The following is a 20235-nucleotide window of genomic DNA, read 5'->3' on the forward strand; positions in this document are numbered from 1 at the left end:
TGATCTCCAGAATGGATAACACACGATACACTAAAAAAAGTTTATGTAAAATGTAAATGTAATAGGTAAAACACTCCAAAGAGTACATTGTGCTCTTCACTACTATATCCTAAAAGAGACAAGTGCCAGGGGCCTGGAGAGTAAGTACAAGAGGAGGACAGGACAGAATGGGAATGGATGAAGAAAGTAGTGCTTATTACTCTAAATGAGAACTAGAGGAAGGAGAGCCTTGTTATTTTCAGGTCAAGCCCCTTTGTGAATTGCAACACAGACAATGTCAAATGGCAATATTCAGACAGCTACTCCCAAACACGGGGGAGTCAGCCCCCAGACAAAAAAAAAAATACTGCAGTAACATAACCCTGGGAGGGAAATGTGTTTTCAGTTATACCAGGGTGGGGTCCCGCCTTTCCCACAGGCTCTTCCTGAATAGGAACTTGGCAATGGGATTAGCCGAGCGGGAGGGGGTGTCCTTGGCTTTAGAGGTGAGGCCCATTAGGGTCCTGGGGAAAGTTGGGCCGAAGCTCTCCCTGCTGGTAATAACAGCATCACATCCATTTTATTAATTTTCCTGACAGGCAGCTCTAGTTACCATGAAGGCACCACAAAATCAAAACATACGCATGTCAAGTGGCCCCATCTGTGATGGGGCTCTGCCAAGACCCATGTCACATCAACACAAGGAAGCAGAGCCCGGCAACTCAGACCAGGTGCCTGGTCCTGAGCGCAGTCCCCTACCCGAAGAAAACTGCCAGAGCTTGGTGGAAGGAGCCAGAGGAGTTCTTCTGGTGACAGCCCTTTATCCTGGGTCTGGGCTTCTTACATGGAAGAGAAGAGTTCTGGGACTCTACATCTGGCTACATCTGGCTTTGAGGCCTGTTTCTAAACAAAGCCACACAGACCTCCCTGCTGCTTCCATTTTGCATCCAGGCAGGACAATGGCAGCACGGATTTCAAAAGACATGTGAAGGAATGCAATGTCCTTACTTCCAAATGGGGTTGAGCCTTGAGTTCTGTCAAGCTGAAGAGTTGGGGCACATAATAAGCAGAGGAGAGAAAGGTTTTAACTCAAAATATCGATTACTAGGAGTCATGCTAAAGTGACTGAAGGGGCTCCAACACAAGTTATTCCTTTTTGTAGCGCCGTGTTAACTACTGGTTAAATATACGCCAATGAGATGGGTACAATGGGCAATGGCCGAGCAAACCCCTGCTCTTCACAGCACAACTCAAGAGACATAGAGTGAGCATACTCATACACAGACCCTCTCATTCTCATCCTTCTTTAGCCAACCAAGGCCACTTTCTGGCAGTGGATATAGCAGCCATGACGGCAAAAGGCTAGAAGTCTCCAACTTTTAATTTCAGACTTTCTGACCCTTTTTGCAGGGACCTCCCCGGCTGGTTTATTAATTTCCCACTTTGACCACTCCTAATACTACTGCTTCCAGAACAGGAAGGAAGACGTAAACCCAGATCTGGAGTCAATTGCCACCAGTGCTAATAAATAAGACAGTCCCAAAGTTGGCAGGGTTGACCATATTGGCGTTTTAGTTTGCCTAAGCGAAGAGCAAGCTAAGGACAAGGAACGGAGTGACTTTCACGCTCCAGAAGCCTTCTTAGCAGGAGAGGCTGAATCCTCAGTACAGTGTTCTGGATCCTACTCCTGATCAGATTCTTCTGGCCTGTGAGGACACAATTGGTGTATTCTCTCTGGGCCCGAGTTGGTCCGCCAGGCAGGGGCTACTTTGAAGGCTGGAGAGTGGCTGTCCAGAAAGCTCTGAGAAGGAGATGAATGCATCCAGACTGCTAGGCCTCAAGGGGTAAACGACTCCCCTCATTGTTTCGCTCTCCATTTAAATAGCCATGGCATGTCAGCCTTGCTGGCCTCCTTGATTGTGCAGAAATAAATAAATGAATTATGTTGTTGGGGTTTGGGCTTCAGCACAAACACATGGTCTGCATTTATCCACACAGTGAGAGGTCCACCCGCCACTTGATATAAAAGAGCAAAATGATAATTCTTTTCTTTAGGCACTCTGGTGCCATATGGAATGTATATAAATCATATTTTTGTTTTAACAGCGGAGGCTTTGTTGATAGATAAACATGTGGTTTATCTAAAAAAAAAGGAGAGAGGATTGTGCTTTGAACAATCATTTAATGGCCGTGGATGTGCCAAATAAAAATAAAAACATAATTTTGAAAAGAGCTGGCCTCATGCCCAAACCCCTAACAAGGAATTTCTCCTTAACCAAAGTAGTTAAAGCCTGTCTATCTGTTTTGAGTTTAAGCTGCGCTCTACTCAACCCCAGGACAAATGGAATCCTGGGCTAATGTGTTCTAATAAGACAGGACGTTACCTTTATGAATGACCTCATGGAGAAGAGGTTGGCGAGCATCGTGGAGAGGCCTTGAGCCAGGCAGCTCTGGGCTATGAAACCCAACTTGAGCTCTGCAAGGCATATTGCATCATCGCCCTCTTTCCAATTCCAGCTCGGGATGTTTAGCAGATGGGCCTGTGGAAACAAACACAGGTATGAGACCTTGCTTTGTTACATGCTTGATTGCTTCAAATCTCTTCTTGGAAATACAATTACCCAGGTAGGGAGGGTCACTCAGACCTTTCCTTTCTTTCCCTTGCTTGTATCTGGTGCTTAGTGTTTTGTTCTATACCTCTGTTCAGCAGACCACAGTCTCTTTGCAACAATGCCTCTGCACCACTAAACCTTAGCCCTCCCACGTTTGTCAATTAGCCAAATATAATGGCCTAGAGGGGTTTGCTCTGGTGGTAGACACATCAACTCACACTACCACTAGGAGGTCTGGCTAGCTCGTTCATAAATTGGCTCCTCAAATAGGCCAGGACTGCCAGCAGCCTGTGTGTCCTTGATTTCTTCCTTGCCTGCCTCCCCAGTACTCTGGTTCAGTGACTCCAAAATCTGAGTACACATCAGAATCACCTGCAGAGTTTATAAAACTGCAGATTTCTCATTCTGAAGATATAAGGAGAGCTAAAGAATTAGTCATTGTTCTATGTGTGATCATCTTCATAGTCACCTTGATTAGGAAACACCTAGAAGATTAAGTAAAACCCACTTCTCAGGTGGTCTGAGAGGGTATTTTAAGAGATAATTAGAACATGAGGGCTCTGACTGAATGAAGCGATTTATTGTAGGAAGGGGGTCCTAGTCAGATAAAGTCTGTCCATGGAGGCATGTCCTCTATTAAGCTCTAACCTTGCTCTGTATTCCTCTCTCTCAATCCCAGCGGCCACAATGTGAACTGCTCTGCCTCTGCCATACCCTTCCTACAGTGACAGACTGACACCTCTCAAACTGTGAGTCAAAATGAATCTTTCCCTCTGTGAGAGTGTGTGTGTGTGCCAGTCCTGACACTTTACCTCAGGGCCTGGGCTGGGCTCTGTACCTGAGCTTCTTTTGTTCAAGGCTAGTGCTTTACCACTTTAGCCATAGTTGTACTTTCAGGTCTTTGGTGTTTAATTGGAGATAAGAGTCTCATACACTTTCTTGCCCTGGTTGGCTTTGAACTGTGATCCACAGATCTCAGCATCCTGAGCTGAGTAGGTAAGATTGCAAATGTGAGCCACTAGCACCCAGCTAATTTTCTCTCTTTTAAGTTATTCTGTTAGGTATTTTGTTCACAGAGGCATCAAGGTAATGCAGTGAGGAGGCTGGTGCTTCTGGTTTGGGAGAGGGAGGCACAATTATAAGAAACCCTAATCTAAATTATCAAAAGAAATCCATCCTATACATCTTACAATCTGTAGCAGACAGACTGGTCTTTTTAAACAGTTAAGTCAGATCCCAAGACATGGACCCAGATGTAAACTGATACAATTACTTTTAAGTGGAGAGTCATAGATAATACACTGAAATAATGAAGTCTAAATTCAAAAAAATTATCTGGACTTGGACAAAAATTTAGTGAAAAAGCAAAAAAAAAGTCTAGCATTTAGGTTCATATTAATCAATTATATTAATTTGAAATGAGAACATCTAACTTGGCAGAAGACACAAAACAAATACACATTCACAGAGAGAGGGAGAGAGAAAATAAGAGTATGTGGCTAACTAAACCCTCAAATAGAATCCATGTGACACATTACAGAGAAAGCTAATGTTTGCATGTTAGAAACTGTCTCTAGAGCAAGAGAAATTAGTGTTTCATTGTGTGTGAACAGGTCAGACAAATTCCAGTTTTAGCCATCAGATTTAAAGAGGGAAGATGATGAGTCAAACAACTTCCAAAAGAAAAGGACAGAGACAAGAGGAGGTGACTGTTCTGGCATAGAGCTTCTGAGGAACAATCAAGAGAGCCAGAATTGTCTCATCTACAGAAGGGCCACTCATCCTCACAGTGGCAGGACAATTCTATCTGAATACCTCAGGTACTGCTGGGCCAGATTAGCTTTGTTCTGGTGGCCAGAAATCAGATTCACTGATTCAAAAGAGCAGGCATTTGGCTTACTTGATAAAAGGGCTTTCATAGGATGTATTTTTTTAATAAATGGAGAGGGCTGCCTCAAAAGCTACAAGATCTTCATCCTTTAAAAGTATTACTGCCCCAACTTGTTGCAGAAAAAATGTCCTAATTTGCATAGGATGCTGAACCCCAGAGTCCCTGCTTGAACCAAGATTCTATACCTCTGAAATGACTTCTCTCTACAAATCAGCAAATGAGGGATTCTGAAGGAGGCTTTCCTTTACATTCAGGGCAACTGGGTGAGTTATATCAGTAGAGTGAAAGACTACATTGCAGAAATGCAGAGCAAGCCCAAGGGTTCCATGCTCTTCATGTAGAAACACCACTGCTATGAAATCCCTTCTTGCCACATCTACTTCTGGGACAATCCTATGAGTCCTAAGGAAGCCATGGTTACTCCTCAAAAAGATGGCTGCATGCCCCCTGGTAAGAATACAGCTAACTCAGGCCTGTGTGGGGGCCAGAGCAGGTGGTGATTCCTACAGAGGCAAGCACCTACCCTCAATCAGGACAACTCACCCTACTCTTCCTCCCATTTCTTCCCCAACTCTTCACTGGCTTAAGAAGGCAACGTCTTGCCTTTACTTTCCTGGCCTTATGATAGAAAACATTAATTGATGGGAAGAAAGATCTCATGTGTAGCAACATCATCTCAGAAGAACGAGGAAAAGTTTTCACTCAAATCATGAACATATGTGGGACAGGAAATCTGGAGAGATACCACATCACCTTCATGCTGCCTTGCAACAAACAAGGAAAAGTTTTGCCAGGTAGCTTGTGAAATCCCTCTCTGCCATCCAGGGTATGAAGCTCAGGCATTTCAGCCGTGGGTCCCTCACAAGGGCTCCATCTGGTAGGAGTTCTTTAGGCATATTTTTTTTCATGTTATTACACATGAAACTCATGCGTGCTTCAGGCTTCTATGGCCTTTTCTCTTAGCCATCATATTTGCTCCAATCATGGGGCAGAAAGTGAGGCGGATATACTAAAGGCTGACCCACTAACTCAAACACTTTTTTTTTTAACTTCTGGCAACTTTGTCCTCTTAAGCTTGAAGGAAGTTGGGGATGGTGAGAAATGCCAACATCACCACAAAGAAGTCTGGAGACACTTCTTCTCTAACTTGAAGGAGACAAAGAGTAGGTCCCTGCAAACAGGACCACCCTCCATTTCTGCTACTGGATCACCCATCATCTCAAGGAGAAACCAACAGGTATGAAGTCCAGCCTCACCTCTTGACACTTACACAACCTTGGGGACGTACCGGGAGGAATAAAGAAGGCCACTCAAGAGGAAAAACACTGCTGTCATTAAAATCTTTAAATGGTCCCTTAAAGACCATGTAATCAAAGTTTGATCTGTAGGCTGCTGCTATTGAGGATGATGCAACCTCTCAGGGGTGAGGCCACCAGGCACTCCTGAGGTCACTGGGGGTGTGCCCTGAAGGGGATAGCTGGAAGGCCAGCCTTTTCTCTCCTAATTTTTGCTCTGAGCTAAGCAATTTTGTTCCACTATACTCTCCCACCATGATGTACCACTTAGGGCTGAGGAGCAGTGCCAATTAATCTTGGACTAAAACTTCCAACATGTAAGCAAAAGGAACTTCTTTGTCTCATAAGTTGATTATCTCAGGTAGTGGTGACTACAACTGACTAGCACAACTACTGCCCACCTTGTGGGTAGAAACCTCAAAGATCTTATATTGCACTGGACAATTAGTTGGGACTTGGCTTCCAAGTTAGAGAAAAATGTCACTTTAGTTTCCAAGTCCTCTTTTGCTCCAATCTGAAGGGAAAAGAAATCCATTCATTGGTAGACCATTAGGAGTGACACTTTTCTAAGATGTCACTAACTGTTCTTTGCTGAAGAGTTCCAAAGCATTTCACTCCAATTAGCATTTCTTTTGTCTTTTCAGAGATGCCCAGACTGCAATTGCTTCTGTCCATAAAATGTAGAATACTAGAGAGATTTGCTTTGGAGAACACCACACCTTGTCTCTTAAGAACTACAGTTTGGTTTAAGGGGCTTTGACCCCATTTCAAGAGATGGCAATTGGCTATTGTGTCCTAGCTCCCTAACTGCCAAGTGACAGGTTTCTGTATTCATCAGAGTTGCTCTGTCCATGTCAGACCTATGGTCTGAAGTTGCACTAGAAGAATGCTAAAATGCACAGATGGCCCAACAAGAACTAAATTAGATCTCCAATGTCAAAGCTCTTTTAAAACCATAAAATAGGACATAAATTACTATGATGAAAGTTTCAGGAGTAGTTTTAATGGAAAGCAAGGAGGCATTTTGCCTATATCCTCCTAGGATCTAAAATATCAACCACCATTAGATCATAGGAGATTGACATTGTTTCTGTTTCAAGCTTTGTGTCCAATTATGGGATCAACTGCCTTTTGGAATGTGTTCCTAGAAACATAATGTTTCACGCATGCACACACACACACACACACACACACACACACACACACACACACACACATTTTGTCCATTTAAGCAAGTTTAAATGTGTATAGATCTATGGACATCTATATGGATGGATGGATGCAGAGAAGGTGTCAAGAGAGAAATGAAAAGATATTGGAAGAAAAGAGGATGAAAACCTTGGAGAAAAGGGAGGTAGAGATTATAAGGAAACAGAGCAAAGCTGTGACACAGAGTGAAGCACTGTCCTCTTGTAACTCTACAAGGAAGGACATGACATATAACAACAGGTGGGCTTTTCATTCCTGCTCTAAAATGGAGGGACAAAATAATAGAGGGGAACACCTTTATGTCAAAATTATCCTGTGTCCTTACTAATCTTATAGCATTCTGCATCTGATTTTTGCCTGACCCCCAAACCCAAATAGTCTGGGATGGTTCTAAACAAGATGTGTTTTAAGCAAATAATCATAGGTCTGTTGATGTCTTTTTCATTTCTGAAAAAAAAAATCTACAATGCAGAGGGCCAGCCAAGACTTTCCGGATGCTGTGTTCATGTGATTAGTGACCAGGTACCATCTGGACCTTTAGGCGAGTTGAGCTGCTTGGAGTTTGACAGGAACTACATAGCTGAAAACCATTGTTAATTTCTTGAAGATGCTACATCAGCCCCACTGGAAAGAGAAAAAAAGGAACTGACATCCCTTTCTAAACATACAACATTAATTTTTCCTATTCAGTCTAAATCCAGACAAAAAGCTAAACAACAGCTTAAAGCACTCCTACTCTAACTGAAATTTCAAATAACAAATGAAAGAAGGAGTGTTCCTTGAGGCAGGAGCTGTCACCAGCCATAGTTTGGCTAATAAAATTCACCTCCTCCCACAGGGACTGCGGTCAAAACCCTTCTCCAGATTGACACCTGCAAGTTACCAATATCCTTGCTTTATCTCTCCAGTATTCCATAGACAAACAAGGGAATTATGACCTTGGGTGCCCACCATCAAACCCACTGGCTGGAGAAGCACATGCTCTGCAGTGGAGCCACCTGCTGAGGGTTGGGCAATGGTGGGCACTGGGCACCAGTTTCAAGCAGTGGGCCAGTTGCCGACAGCAGGCTCCACTCAATGATGGCCTCTGATGGGCTTCCACACAGCAAAATGGGCCAGCACTTGCCAGCAATTAAGAAATAACGGCATGGTGCTGGTGCATTTGGCAGAATGGAGTTTTTTCTGGGTCACCTGACTGCCTATTTCTTAGGTGATATGGCCTATGAGATGAGGCATGTTCTCACTCATAACCCAGCAGGGAGTTATTCTGTTCAGACAGGACACCTGGCCCCAGGTACCGGAGCAGCCTTCAGCTTCTAAGCTTCATTAAGGAGATAACTGGTACCATATCAAATAGAGCAAGGCCCCACCTTTCCTCCCCCAAAGCTGTTTTCCAGGGAGCTTGCTGACAGACTGAGCAAAGGAACACTGTCTTTGGATGAGGGACATTCAACTGGCTCACTGAGTAGCAGTCACAGGAAGATAACATACACTCTGAGGTGTGCTTCCTTCCACTCAACCTCCATTGTTGGCTCTAATATTATGATTATTCCTCTGTGTTTAATCTTTGGACAGCTACCTCTGTTCCTGAGTTCAACTCTTCAAAGTCTCATTTCAAATTTGAAAACATCAAGTTCCGCTTTCATCACTTGGCTTGCATTTCACTACTTCAAGTTCACCTGGTCTCATAGCTAGGCCCCAACACTTGCCTGGAGCACTCTCTACCTTACCTGCTGAGTCTCTGAGTCATAAAATAAAGACTTTTGCTTCACTGCTAGCCATGTGGGGGGGGTCAGGTAGGTGCTCCTCGTACTGTAAATATTCACTAAGTATTATTTGGTGAAATGACTGCCACACATAGAAATGAAAGTTTTTTGAATGTAGGTATGGATGTAATCTAAGAATATATCAACATTTGAACCAAGGCGTTCAGTTGCTTCCAAAATGAATGAACAGTATGAAGGTTTTTTCTCGCAGGGGTCCATTGCAAACAAGTTACTTGGCCCAGGGAGAATTTTTTTTAACCATTATGTCTTCACCAGGCCTTTGCTCAACACTGGTGTGGTATGTGTGTGTGTGTGTGTGTGTGTGTGTGTGTGTGTGTGTGTGTGTGTGTGTGTGTGTGTGTGTGTGTGTGTAAAGGAGAAGAGACTGGTGTTAGAATAACAATCCACCATCCTACCTTGTTGTGATACTGCAGCATCTGAGTGATGATTCTGATCTTCGGATGGTAGTTCTTTATGGAGATCACTCTGAAAAAAAGAGAAAAGTAGAGTTGGAGCAGCCTCTCCTTACCGACAGAGTGAGTCCCAAAGAGGATTCACTTGATTAATCTTTAAATGGAACACAGAGAGGGCTAGCAGCCAGGACCATCCACAGTGACTGCAACCACTGCTGCAAGTTAGCTGAGTAACTACTACTGTGCCTTTTGATAATGCTTAAAAGAAATCACAAGACAGTAGTGTATGCCCTGGGTGTTATAAAGCACAAGGGGCCCTGTGGTGCCTGGATGATGGGCTCTCCATCTGTGTAGACTGAAGGTGGGAAGTCTGTAGCAGAATCACTGCCTTTACCAAGCAAGCTCCAATCCTGGGGTCTGCAGAGGTGCCTGCCCCATGTCCCAAACCTCAGGAACCAGCTTCCAAACTATCTGCTATGAGTCCCATTCTACAAGTTAACAACTTGGAGACAACAATGATAAAATAAATAAGCCTCCCAGCAAACAGTTCCAATTGTCACACACTCATCTACCCTCACTTTGAAAATATAATTTGGAAAGACTCAGCTTTCCACAGTTAAAGAATGACTCAAGTGTTGGTGAGACACAGTGCCAGTGTCTTGCAGAAGTCATAATCTTGTGAATAATTCCCAGCCATTGCCCTCAGTCCATTCTGGGCAACAGCTACCCTAAGTCCACTCCTCACCAGGAGTCCTCTTGCTGTCAGTCACAGGGCTGAAAGGGGAAGTATGTGGAGAAGATGAATGGAAACACCTGGCCCCCACTCCAGCTATTGTGTTAATGAACCAGTGACCTTCGGGAAATCCCTGGGCTCTCTGTTCCTTCTTCCTCATCTGGACATGGGGCAGGCAATGGTACCTGCTTTATTTACTTCACAAGTTTGGTATGAGGAGCAAATGGGGGACCAGATGTGAAAATGCTTTGAAATCATTAAAAGCTCTCTCCACTTGTAAGTTATGGTTTTTGTTATTACCGACCCTGTCAGAGGTGACATTGTACATTTCCTTCTGTGACAAGGAAGGCTAAAGAATGGAATTCCACAGAAAGGCCCACCTCCTAAGCCAATTTTTTTCGAAAAGTGTATTTATCCCAACTGCCCCCACAAAATTCCTATCAAGCATGGTCCACCACTTTGCCCCCTTCTATATAAAGATGGAGAAGATAGCAGTCCAGAAACAGCTTTCTCAGAAAAGCTGTCACTTGTGAATTTAAGAAGTGGATCAAGAAAGGGCCCTTCCCTGTACAAATCTACTCTGGGCTTTTGCACTTGAAGGATTTCATTTTGTTTTTGAAAAAGTGTTGTGTTGGGCTCTGCTTATAACTTACAGACTTTGAACCTCTGTCAACCTCTCAGTACAACTCACAGCATCAGCCACTTTGCTGCCTTAGCTCTTGGCTCTTTGACATCTAATCTCAAAAGGGGCAGATTGGGCCTCATTAAGCTCAGGAGAAAGGGAGAATATACAAATAAGAGAAAAAAAAAGAGAATCTATTTCTAACCCTGGACTGCATTTTAGGCCTTAGTTCTAGTTCTAGTTAAATGGCTTCAATATATTTCTGATACTACCTATAAAGGATAATCGCTACACCTTGGTATTCTGTGACTCACTCTCCTACTTATTTGTGTTTATATTAACCCTATTATAATTCAGGGTTCAAAGCTGTTATTTCTTTCATTATTCTTATTATTAACCATCATCATCAACTTCTCTGTGAGGTCAAAATCATGAGCTTCATTTTCTGGGTTTTTGTTTGTTTGCTTATTTTGTTTGAAATTGCAAAGCTAAGGAAGCCTGGTCCCTTAAAGACTTCTTTTTACATTACTTCAAATGGTGGCAAACAACAAGGAAAAAAATAAGTCAAAGTATGGAAATACTACTTATTTTAAAAAGGGATCAATGACACTCTGAACTTGGCCAGTGTAGTCACATTCCAGCTGTGCTGAGTTATAGGCGGGCCAGGTCAGAAGTGAGTTCTCACTCCACTTTATAGTCCCACAAGCCCAAGCCTTGTAAGAGTTCATGCACTGACTTCCTTAAAACACTGCTTTAACTCTATAATAAAGAAAAGTAAAGGTTGTTTCAGATCTTGTCTGCCAGACACAAGGACCAGAGGGAAGATGCTCATCCCAAATGCACCAGTAGAATTTCTCTGCATCACTGATAAGAAAGATCATGTCACCTGGGGCCATTGCTTTAAAACAGAAACAAAGGAGATAGGAATGTTACAATGACACTTGGGAAACTTCCCAACCTTCATCTTTAGGTAGATATCTAGGACACACAGTGAAGTAAACTTCAGGAGAGGGGGAACTTTGAGTGGATCAAAGGGTGGCTGTTGGCAATTAAGCACAAGTGGCTAGGAACACAGCATGAGTGAAATGCCTTCTAGCTCCTCCCATCTCCAGAAGAGTCTCTTTAACCCTGCTCAAACAGCTATTCCTCAATTCCAAAAAAGATAAGAGACACATTCCAAAAAAGCAAAGCATCTTGACTTTTTAAGGTATTTCAGAGTCATGGGATGTGACTATAGATAGGTTTGTGGAAAGAACAACCATTGAATGGATGCTTTTCTGGAATGAGAAAAGAGTATGGTGTTAGAATTGGAGTCACGATTAAAGATAGAGAGGAAAGAGCTAGCCATGTCTTGAAAAGGCTCTGGGAGATGTTTTACAGAGGGTCCTCCCACAGGAGATTATACCTCTAAAGAAACACAGGTAGGTGTTTGTAGCCAAAAAGGCTTAAGAAACGCTCTATAGTACAAGGTCTCTGAGGTTCCTTGTTAATAAAATCACTGAAAATGTTTTCAATGAACAACACTCATTTGGGGAAATGGGTTAAAACACACGGAGGGTCAATCATCTCTTTGGGGGTGATACTAATCAACCTCCTGTAAACATTAGGTTTGCTCTAACACTGTTGAAATTCTGGGCCAGATACTTTTCTATGTAGTACCTGCCCTTTGCATGTTTAGCTGCTCCTCTTCCTCCAGAAACCAGCAGGACTGCCCCCTAGTGATAGCAACTGAAAACATCTTGAGGGCACCAATGGTGGAGCAGCTGATGGGGGAAAAATGGTCCCACAAAGCTAGTGATCTTCCTATGCACATCCCAAAGGGCTGTAAGTGGGACACAGAGGGCTGAGACTCGGGTCCTCCCCATCCAAAACCCCAGAGCTACCTCATGATGTTGGAGGCATCCTCAGCATCTGGGTCAGCGCAGTACTTATTGGCAAGGATCAGGCACGCATCTGCTGACTCTATCTGAGACACCAAAAGAAAACAAAACAAAACAAAAATCACAGAACACAAGCATATAAGAAGCCACACTCAATTGTACCCCCCACGCCCATTGTCAGCTCTTAGAGAACATGGTGTTTTGTGCAAGAAAAGAAAAAGAAAAAATTCTAAACGATTACAGTTTTGTGAAAAGTACAGGCCACAGGTTCTCATTAAGGGATAAACATTTCATCTTATTGTTGCTGGCAATTAGACTTTGGCATAGCCACTTACATGGGGACTACCAGGTTCCTTAAATGCAATTCATTAAGCCTTTTAATTCCCTCCTCACCTCATTTCTCAATCATCTGTGCCATCAAACTAAGTTTCTAGCCAGAAAATGGATGTTGGTTGGCTAGGTCACTTCCCTCATATTAGCAAATTAACTGAGTAGTTGGGGATTCAGAAATTTAGCCATCAAAGAATTCACCTAAGCCCTTTTTATTTTACACTGCCATCATCGATGGGCTAAGAAGAGACTAGAGTTCTAGAGTGGGTAACAACTCTGTGTTGTTTAGTATTCAGATATCCAAAAGACAGCAGACCTACATATATGTAACGGTATGTTACAGATGAACTCAAAATTCAACCTACTGACATATCTAAACATGAACCAAGAGGAGTTTATACCCTAGAGGGGCCCATGAATCTGATAGGGTAATAACTGTTTGCATTAAATTAGGTCCACGAACCAAAAAAAAAAGCCCTCTTTTCTCTGTTCTTCTAAGATTTCACATTAACCATAACTTGGGTCATGTCTGGATAATATTAAGATTAAGTGGTCTAAATAAGCATGAGAATTCTCATGGTGTCCCGGGTCTGCAATCTGTCTCCTTGGTATGTTGTACTTACTAGACCACTCCTGCATGGGTGGGAGGGCATGGTGCCTCCATGGTATGTCATAACTTGTCTGTAGATTTCCTTAGTAATGCAAAGAATTTATGCAGATCCTCTTGGATTATGTATGCTTGTCAATTATGGTATTTATAGAAGTATGTGGTGACCACAGTTAGCATTTAAATTTCAGTGGCTTCAGCCATATTAATGAATTCCCACTGGCATGTGGATATTGAGTAAGCTTACAAAATCTATGTGAAAGACATAAAGTAATAGATTCCATTTTGCCACCATGTCCCTGTCCCTTCTAAGCTTTGGGGATACTTTGGAAGAAGATGCTAATTGAGTAGGTTCTGGGGAAAAACAATTAGCTTATTACCAAGTGATGCCAGGTACCTACAACTTAAGTGTTGCACCTTGAGTCTTCAGTGAAGAAAATAAGTTCAAAGTCTAAGTTCTATGGCTTCGTAAGATTTTTTTTTCCTTTACTCGAATTTTTCTTTCAGATGTGATGAATGAATGTTGGAGCTATATTGAGTCGAACTCAATATTCAAGATGGGAACTGATTGATTACTATGTTGTATTAAGACTCTTAGGTAGGTCCAGGAACCAGCAAAATCAGCTTTAGGTGAAGAGTAATCTAACTGGAATGTTTCTAGGTGGCCTGGCATGTACCAGCAAAGCAAAGTCCTGGGCACAGTAGAAGGGTGACGTCAAAGCTGGTGGTATGTGAGTCATCTTGTGAGAGGTTCAGGAGATTGCTTTTGGCCATCCTGAAAGTTATGTCCCCTGAATGCAGAGTCCCACTCCCCAACCTCCAGTTCTCCTCCTTCTTACCTTGACTCTTGCAAGATCGTGTGGATTGAGGACTGAACCCTGATAAAACTCCACCTGAGTAAAATGTCGTTTGAACAGAGCCTCGAGTTCCAGGTTAGGGGAGATGCTACACGGGGAGAAAAAGAAACAGCCATGAAGATAACAGACTCAGGAGTTCAGCCTCCATGCCTCTCTTTTCTCCAATCTCCACAGGATGATGTGGTAAAAGTTCTTGTCCTTCAAATAGATGGGCTTTAACTAAAAAACACATCTAGTAGAGGTGAAATCACAAGGTTTGTGGTCTTTACCAAGGCAGGGGCCAATGGAAGGTACAGGAATATTGCCCATGTCTTCTGTCTGTTTTTACTGGAGGAGCTAACGCTGTGGCATCACTGTGATGTATAATTTTGTGTCAACTTGATTGGGATATCAAGAAGATGCCACACTAGGCATTATTTCTGAGTGTGCCTGTGGGAAGTTTTCTGGATGAAACTAAAACTGGAATCAGCAATCTCAGAAAAGCAGACCGCCCTCCTTAAATGTGAGTAGACTTTACTAATTCTGCAGAGATGAGAATCACATGCCATCTACAGAGATGGGACTGGGCACCCCGAGAGGATATTCAGTTACAACTTTGATGTGCCAACAACTACACTACAGCATCACTTCCCAATCATGTGTTGTAGTCACTGATAACTTTTATGAGTGTCTCTTATATGTAGACAGCATTCAACACCCTTGACAACTATTAACTTATTTACACCTCATAACAACCCAATGGGAAGGTATTCTATTTACCCAGAGCTTTGAGAGGTTGATTAATTGGACCAACTATTATAAGTGTGACACTGGTAAGAGTCTTAGGGACACAAAGATGAATCTTAATAATTAAAGCATTAGAAGCCAAATTATTACACTCCATTTAAACAGTAGTGAAGATCAGCTATCTGTGCAAATAGCAACCAATCCTTTCAATCCCTGTGTTAATTTGGGCAGCACTGGTCTGTCTTTGAGAGAGATGTCTGCTGGAGTTCTGTCACTTGATTAAACCGACTTCAGCATTCACTAACTATTCAATAGAAGATCAATGCTATTCTCTTCTTGTGGCCTCTGTACTCATGTTGAAACGTTCAGCAGGATGAAGGCAGAACTTATAGGTTTTACATATCTCTAGAACATTCCCTCCACAGAGCACTGGCCCCACCCATAGTTGGTCAGCAGCAGCTAAGCACTGAATAAAGCCTGTGGGTTCCTGCACCTGTGTTGCCTGGGCTGAATCTACCTGTCCAGAATATGGTGAAGAACACAGTGGCAGGTCAGAAGTGTGCCAGTCTGTGAACAAATGCCAAAGAAAAACATATACGCCCTGGAATGGAGAGCTTGTGGTATTTTAACCTTGGGGGCTTCCAGAGGAAGACTGAGTCTTAGGGTGGTCAACACCCTATCAAACCAACACTAACATAGGTGTTTTATGCTGGCCCCTTGACAATGTTCCAGGAATGGCTTTATTTAGCGTCATCTCCAGCAAAGAAGACAGTTGTGGTACTGCTCATGCCAGCATAATAGAGGCCCCAAATCTTCTTCAATCCTGGGTCCCCCAAAAGAGGATCAACTACAGCGGGATCCATCATGTTGCATAGAGAGAAGGTCTCCCACTCTTTTCCCCACACAATGCATGTGACACCCACCTCCTGACTGACTGAGCACTCTTAACCCATCTTCCCTTTTATGACAGTATTCACCTCCATGGGGCCCTCCCTGCCATATGTGGATCGTTTCATTACACTCTCACAACAGTCCAAGGAGGGGGCATTTTTATCTCCTTGATTTATGGGTATGCAAGGGGAGGCACAGAGAAAATGCAGTAACTTGATCCTCCGGCAATGGATTGAGGCAAGATTCAGACTGAAGGATGCACCTGACTCTGTCTGTGGATGATTCTAGAGACTGCCCGCGTGCAGTGCTGGAGAGGGGTGCAGGCGGAGCCTCTCGGAAACAGCAGTGTGACGACCTAATCCCCCACTTCCTCCTCTGCAGCTGTCTTGCTTGGTCACTCCTTTGCTTCCACATCATCAGACTACTATTCTGCACTGGTGAACACACATACATCTGGGCCACATTGCTTAGGTTGGAATGCTAGGTTGGAGCCAGAGTGAACCCCATTGTGATTTCTTCCTGAGAGAAGCTCAGATGTGGTCCCAGAACCACCTGCATGGAGGCAGGCTCTGCGGTTCACCAGGGGACCTACCTGTGTGTAATGATTCCCCTCCCACTGATTGAGTAACATTCTCCAGGCCCAACAGGGCTCTTGGCTGATCCATCTCTGCCCCCTGTCCCTAACCACTCCCATCACCATGGCTGTGGGTGCTCAGGCAGGGAGTGTGTAGTTGGATGCACAGTCTGCTCATGGCAGCAGACTCTTACTTGTGGAGAAAGACGATCTCCACATTGACGTCATCCCGGTCCTTGTGCAGGAAGTCCTTCAGGAAGTTGGAAACGCTCTCCAGAGTAATGTGTCCACAGACCACAATGTGCCTGAACAGGAGATACCAGTGAGATCAAGCTGAGCCCCACAGAAGTCACCCTCACACCCCCATCTCCAGCAAGGCAGAAGAAGCAGGCAGCTGTGGGTGGCAGTGGGGGGGCGGGCTCCATCTCCTCCCTCCACTTCAACAAAAGCTCCCAGTGCCTGTCCCTGGAGGGCTGTGAGGCAAAGCAGCAGTGCTAGCAGGTGCTCAGAGACTCCCAGACAGAAAAAAAGCATATGGCTGCTCACCTGATGGTTCGAGCGCATGTACACACACGCGCGTGCGCGCGCGCACACACACACACACACACACACACACACACACACACACACACACAATCCTATTAAAAGCCCAACCATTTGGCCAAGTGGTTTTATGCGTTTAACAATAAGTGACATTATGCTTGCCGCTTAAATGCTGCATTATCAAGTCCCTTTCAGATTCATATCTCTCCCTTTCTGCCCACAAAGCGTCCTCCTGGGAGATTTACTGTATGAGTCTTGGTTTATGACATAGAGCTTATCAGGTAATGAGATAACAAATCTTGCTGAAACGATGATTTTGTGTGTAAGAAAGCGGGCTTTTATCAGGGTAGCTAATGTGCAGCTTGACAAGTTATAGGCTCGGCTGGCCATAAGCAGTAAAAAGGAAATTTTTGCATTTTTCCACCATAACTTCTCTGACAATGGGGCCATGTAACACTTTACAGTAAGTGAGCATTATTCAGGGCTAAATGGGTATGGGATGCCTACAGAATCAGAGATGGTGCTGCTGGTTGAGTTGGCTCCAGAGGCTACTGAATGAGGGTGCTTGGGATTTTCCTTGAGAGCTAAACAGATCCCCTGAGACACAGGAAGAAGCTAGGAAGACACGAGGCTGGAAATGCTAGCTTTGTTCTGGGACGGTGCAGACTTCTGTCTCCAGGGGAGATGACCCTCTTGTCCAGAACTATTGAGATGAATAGTTCCTTTACCATCCTTTTCCTCCTGAACTAAAGTGAACTCAGTACCAGGCTGTCCTGTGCCCATTTATATTTGCCTCCTGATGCCCAATTAGGAGAAAGCAGTTGGATGCAAGAATTCCCTCTGAGACAAAAGCGGAGATTTAGCTATGGAGTTAGCAACGACACTAGCTTTCTAACAAAAGTCACTGTATAGAGCAAGAGGCTTAACTCATCTCCTTAGGCCCCTCAAGTCTGTAGTGACACAGGGTGGATTTCTAGCTCTACTTCGCAACCGGAGCCGATTTTGTAGAGTGAAGCCATTTTCTAATTAAGACCTAGAAGGGCCAGATCCCTTGCACTTCATAATTGCTCTGTGCACAACGCTCATTGGCTGGAGGCAGCTGATAGTGGCAGTGATGATGGCTTAGGTGATATCCCATGAGATGCCATTACAAGAGTCTTCCCTTTCATGGTAGGTAATTTGGTGCCTGACTGAGTACGTGAAAATAATGCAGTAAACTCATTGGTGAGAGAGAGAGGGTACAGAATAAAGAGCAAATCAATAATATGCATGAGGTAGTTAACATCACCATTATGAACTGTTATTGTTATAGTGGTGCACTTAATGATCAGGAAAGAGATGGCCACAAAGGCGAAGGAAGCAGTGGCCATAAATGGGATACTCCACAAAAGATGTCATAAAGATATCATAACCTGGTCACTTTGCTCTTAGCCTGCATCTGCTACATTAGCAAAGGTTCCCTGGCTACTTATCCAAACTTCACACCTAAAGCCTACATCATTGACTTCTCCCTTATTAGAAGACTATAGAATACACTGTTTCATCAGAGGAATGTGATATAATCTCAACACTTAGATTAGATAAGTATTTTTGGTGATACTGGGGCTTGAACACAAAGTCTTACATTCGGTAGGCAGGTGCTCTACCACTGGGTTATGTCTCCAGCCCATTTTGTGCTGGTTATTTTTGAAAAAGTGCCTTACTTCCTTCTCAAGTGTGTTCCTGGACCATGACTGCCTATTTTTTTTTAAAATTTCCCAGTGGTAGCTGGACTGACAGGCATGCAGAACCACATCTCAGTTCTTTCCACTGAGATGGAATCTTGCAAGCTATCCTATCTGAGTTGGACTAAAATGGCAAGCAATCCTCCTACGATTGCAGGTATGAGCCACCAGCCCTGGAGTGCTTGTATACATTTTCTATTATATCAAATCTTCACCATGTTGCTTGTGGAAATTCTCATCACTTGACCACAAATGACAATGGAGCTGCCTGGTGTCACTCCCTGAAGACATTTTCCCTGCAGACTTCCAACAATGTTAACATGAATTCCACTGACAGCTGTCCTCACAGTTGACAACATGGCTTGAAGGAAAGTAAGTCAGACATGGTTTTCCCTCTGTTACCAAGGATGTGCAGGATCCTGAGAAAGCTACTTATTCCTATCTAATGCACGAAGACTTGAGAGGTTACTGATGCCCAGCTAGCCTCCTGGACCAGGCATTGAAAAGTTCAAGGATCTACACTAACATATTTCTAGTTATTATTCAAAGCTGGGTGCATGTCCATGATAGGTCTGGAACAATGCTGGAAGATTCATTCTTCTTATCCAGCACACAAAGAAGTGAATGAATGTCTGCCAGCAACCCCACTTGCTCTTCCGAAATCATTCATCCTAAGACAGATAAGTGTGAAGTAGATGGGGAGGAGATGAGTTCCCCTCCTCCCCTGTACCTCACCCTTGAATCAAATGCTCACCCAGCTGATTTATTCAGCCTTGGAAAAAAAAACACTCAGGGTTCTCTTACTTGAAAATGTCCCGGGTACATATAAAATATATTCCAATGCAATCAATATTACCCCTTAAGCCTTTAATTAGCTTTCACTTCTCTTAAGAAGTAGACAAATGCTGGCAGGAAAGGAGAGAAGAAAATAAAAGGATTGACTTTTTTTCATTTGGTGCTAGCTGTCCAATACTATTCTAGACAATTGAAAAAATATATATCTTTTAGCTATAGCATGATTTCTGGGATGGAGAACAGTCCTTATCAAAAAAGGAAGAAAAAAATCTTCCTTCAACATAATTGGTATTTTTGCTCAGGAAAAAAGCAAGATTGATTGAAAGCAGATTGCCTTTTTGCCCAGGGAGAGTTATTAGGTACATTATCATGGCAACCTTGAAGAGCCCATATTGTTCCAATCTGTTCTGTATCTGATTTGAAGATTTACAGCCTCCCCCTTTTGTGCCAATAATCATTTCCCATTTTGTTTCCATACAGTGGAAGTTATCAAGGAGTCCACATATTGAAAATGTTTGAATGCAGTCAGAATTGATGGCTGGAGAGGGAGAGACAGCCTCTCTCACCAGCATCCACCCTGTCAGACCTGCCCTCCAGTCCCTGCCCCTGCAAGAGACAGAGGTCCTGTAGGAATGTGAGAGATATGAGGGATATGTGGAAAATAGGGAAATTTTTTCCAGAAATATTCTTAGTGCTGTGGCAAAATCTAGTGGGGCATTAGATTGAAGAAGGATATCATGGCAAGGAGAAGAAAAGCAAATTTTATTGTATCCTCCATTATTCAAAAT

At 43.4% G+C, this 20235-nt stretch overlaps 1 protein-coding gene across 31 annotated transcripts in view; it reads right to left on the reverse strand.

The window, feature by feature from the left end:
- The window catches only part of Kcnma1 (potassium calcium-activated channel subfamily M alpha 1), a 701247-nt gene that overhangs the window by 186274 nt on the left and 494738 nt on the right, over window positions 1–20235 (reverse strand). For all 31 annotated transcript variants that reach the window (XR_011371533.1, XM_070020666.1, XM_070020665.1 and 28 more), the window contains 5 exons: window positions 16580–16690; window positions 14177–14282; window positions 12404–12486; window positions 9169–9238; window positions 2364–2519 (listed from right to left, as the gene is read on the reverse strand). Coding sequence is in view for 30 of the 31 variants with exons in the window: in XM_070020666.1 (XP_069876767.1) it covers window positions 2364–2519; window positions 9169–9238; window positions 12404–12486; window positions 14177–14282; window positions 16580–16690 (526 nt within the window). In the remaining variant the exon portion in view is untranslated. The remainder of the gene's footprint in view (window positions 1–2363; window positions 2520–9168; window positions 9239–12403; window positions 12487–14176; window positions 14283–16579; window positions 16691–20235) is intronic.

This window comes from Dipodomys merriami, unplaced genomic scaffold (genome assembly GCF_024711535.1).
Source record: "Dipodomys merriami isolate MVZ:Mamm:240054 unplaced genomic scaffold, mDipMer1.0.p SCAF_14, whole genome shotgun sequence".
Lineage (NCBI taxonomy): Eukaryota > Metazoa > Chordata > Mammalia > Rodentia > Heteromyidae > Dipodomys > Dipodomys merriami.